Source organism: Wasmannia auropunctata, unplaced genomic scaffold (genome assembly GCF_000956235.1).
Source record: "Wasmannia auropunctata unplaced genomic scaffold, wasmannia.A_1.0 LD336097.1, whole genome shotgun sequence".
Classification (NCBI taxonomy): Eukaryota; Metazoa; Arthropoda; class Insecta; order Hymenoptera; family Formicidae; genus Wasmannia; species Wasmannia auropunctata.
Genome location: NW_012026793.1, coordinates 1,426,826 through 1,427,536, shown reverse-complemented (window position 1 = coordinate 1,427,536; position 711 = coordinate 1,426,826). Strand labels below are relative to the sequence as shown.

The 711-nt window shown below is 34.9% G+C and overlaps 1 protein-coding gene across 1 annotated transcript in view; it reads right to left on the bottom strand.

Moving 5' to 3' along the window:
- Window positions 1–710, bottom strand: part of LOC105462598 — a gene marked incomplete at its 5' end in the record, with an annotated part of 8,385 nt that extends 7,675 nt beyond the window's left edge. Inside the window, one exon of the mRNA XM_011709301.1 lies at window positions 17–710. Within this exon, the coding sequence (XP_011707603.1) occupies window positions 17–710 (694 nt within the window). The remainder of the gene's footprint in view (window positions 1–16) is intronic.
- Window position 711: the final 1 nt, after the last annotated feature.

Here is a 711-nt window from a genome sequence, read left to right as displayed (position 1 = left end):
TTATTGTGTTGTTGACATAAACTTTTCATTTCCTTCTCTACGCAGGAATTTGTGAAATCATTTTCTGAAAAACTGCTGTTATCCTGTCGATTAGTGTTTCGAAATACTAATACAAGTCTCGAAGCGATGCAGTGATATTGCGACGTTATCAATGATATTAAATGTGTTGTATAGATATCCACGCTAACCTTTTTTAAAAAAATGTATACATTGCTGACCATTGATATCACGTTACCCAATAGGAAAACATTAATAGAGAATGGTTCTTTAGAATAAATGGCTGGAGATCGAAAATCTGCGTAGTAAAAAGTACTCCTTTCGAATATTATTAAGAATGATAAACAAGACCAGACAAAAACAGAAAATGTGCCAATCACTAAGTAAAATTTGAATGGAGTCTTCAAGGGATTTACAGCCATAATTACGATATTTTTCATGTTCTTGTCTTCAGTGTTCAGAGACTCATTCAGTTTTTGTATCAATTGTTGTATCAATGTTGTCTGCACGTGTATTCGCACAATGGTGAAAACTGATTCTATCATGACGATCAAAGTAGTTACTCCATCACTCAATGCTTTCTCTATCGGTACTAAGAAGCAGGCAGGGATTAATGTGACCACGTAAACCAATTCGAGCGACCACACGAAAACACTGTACATTTTCCAGAATATTGAAAATGATGAATTGCTGGTCATAGGTAACAGATTGCCC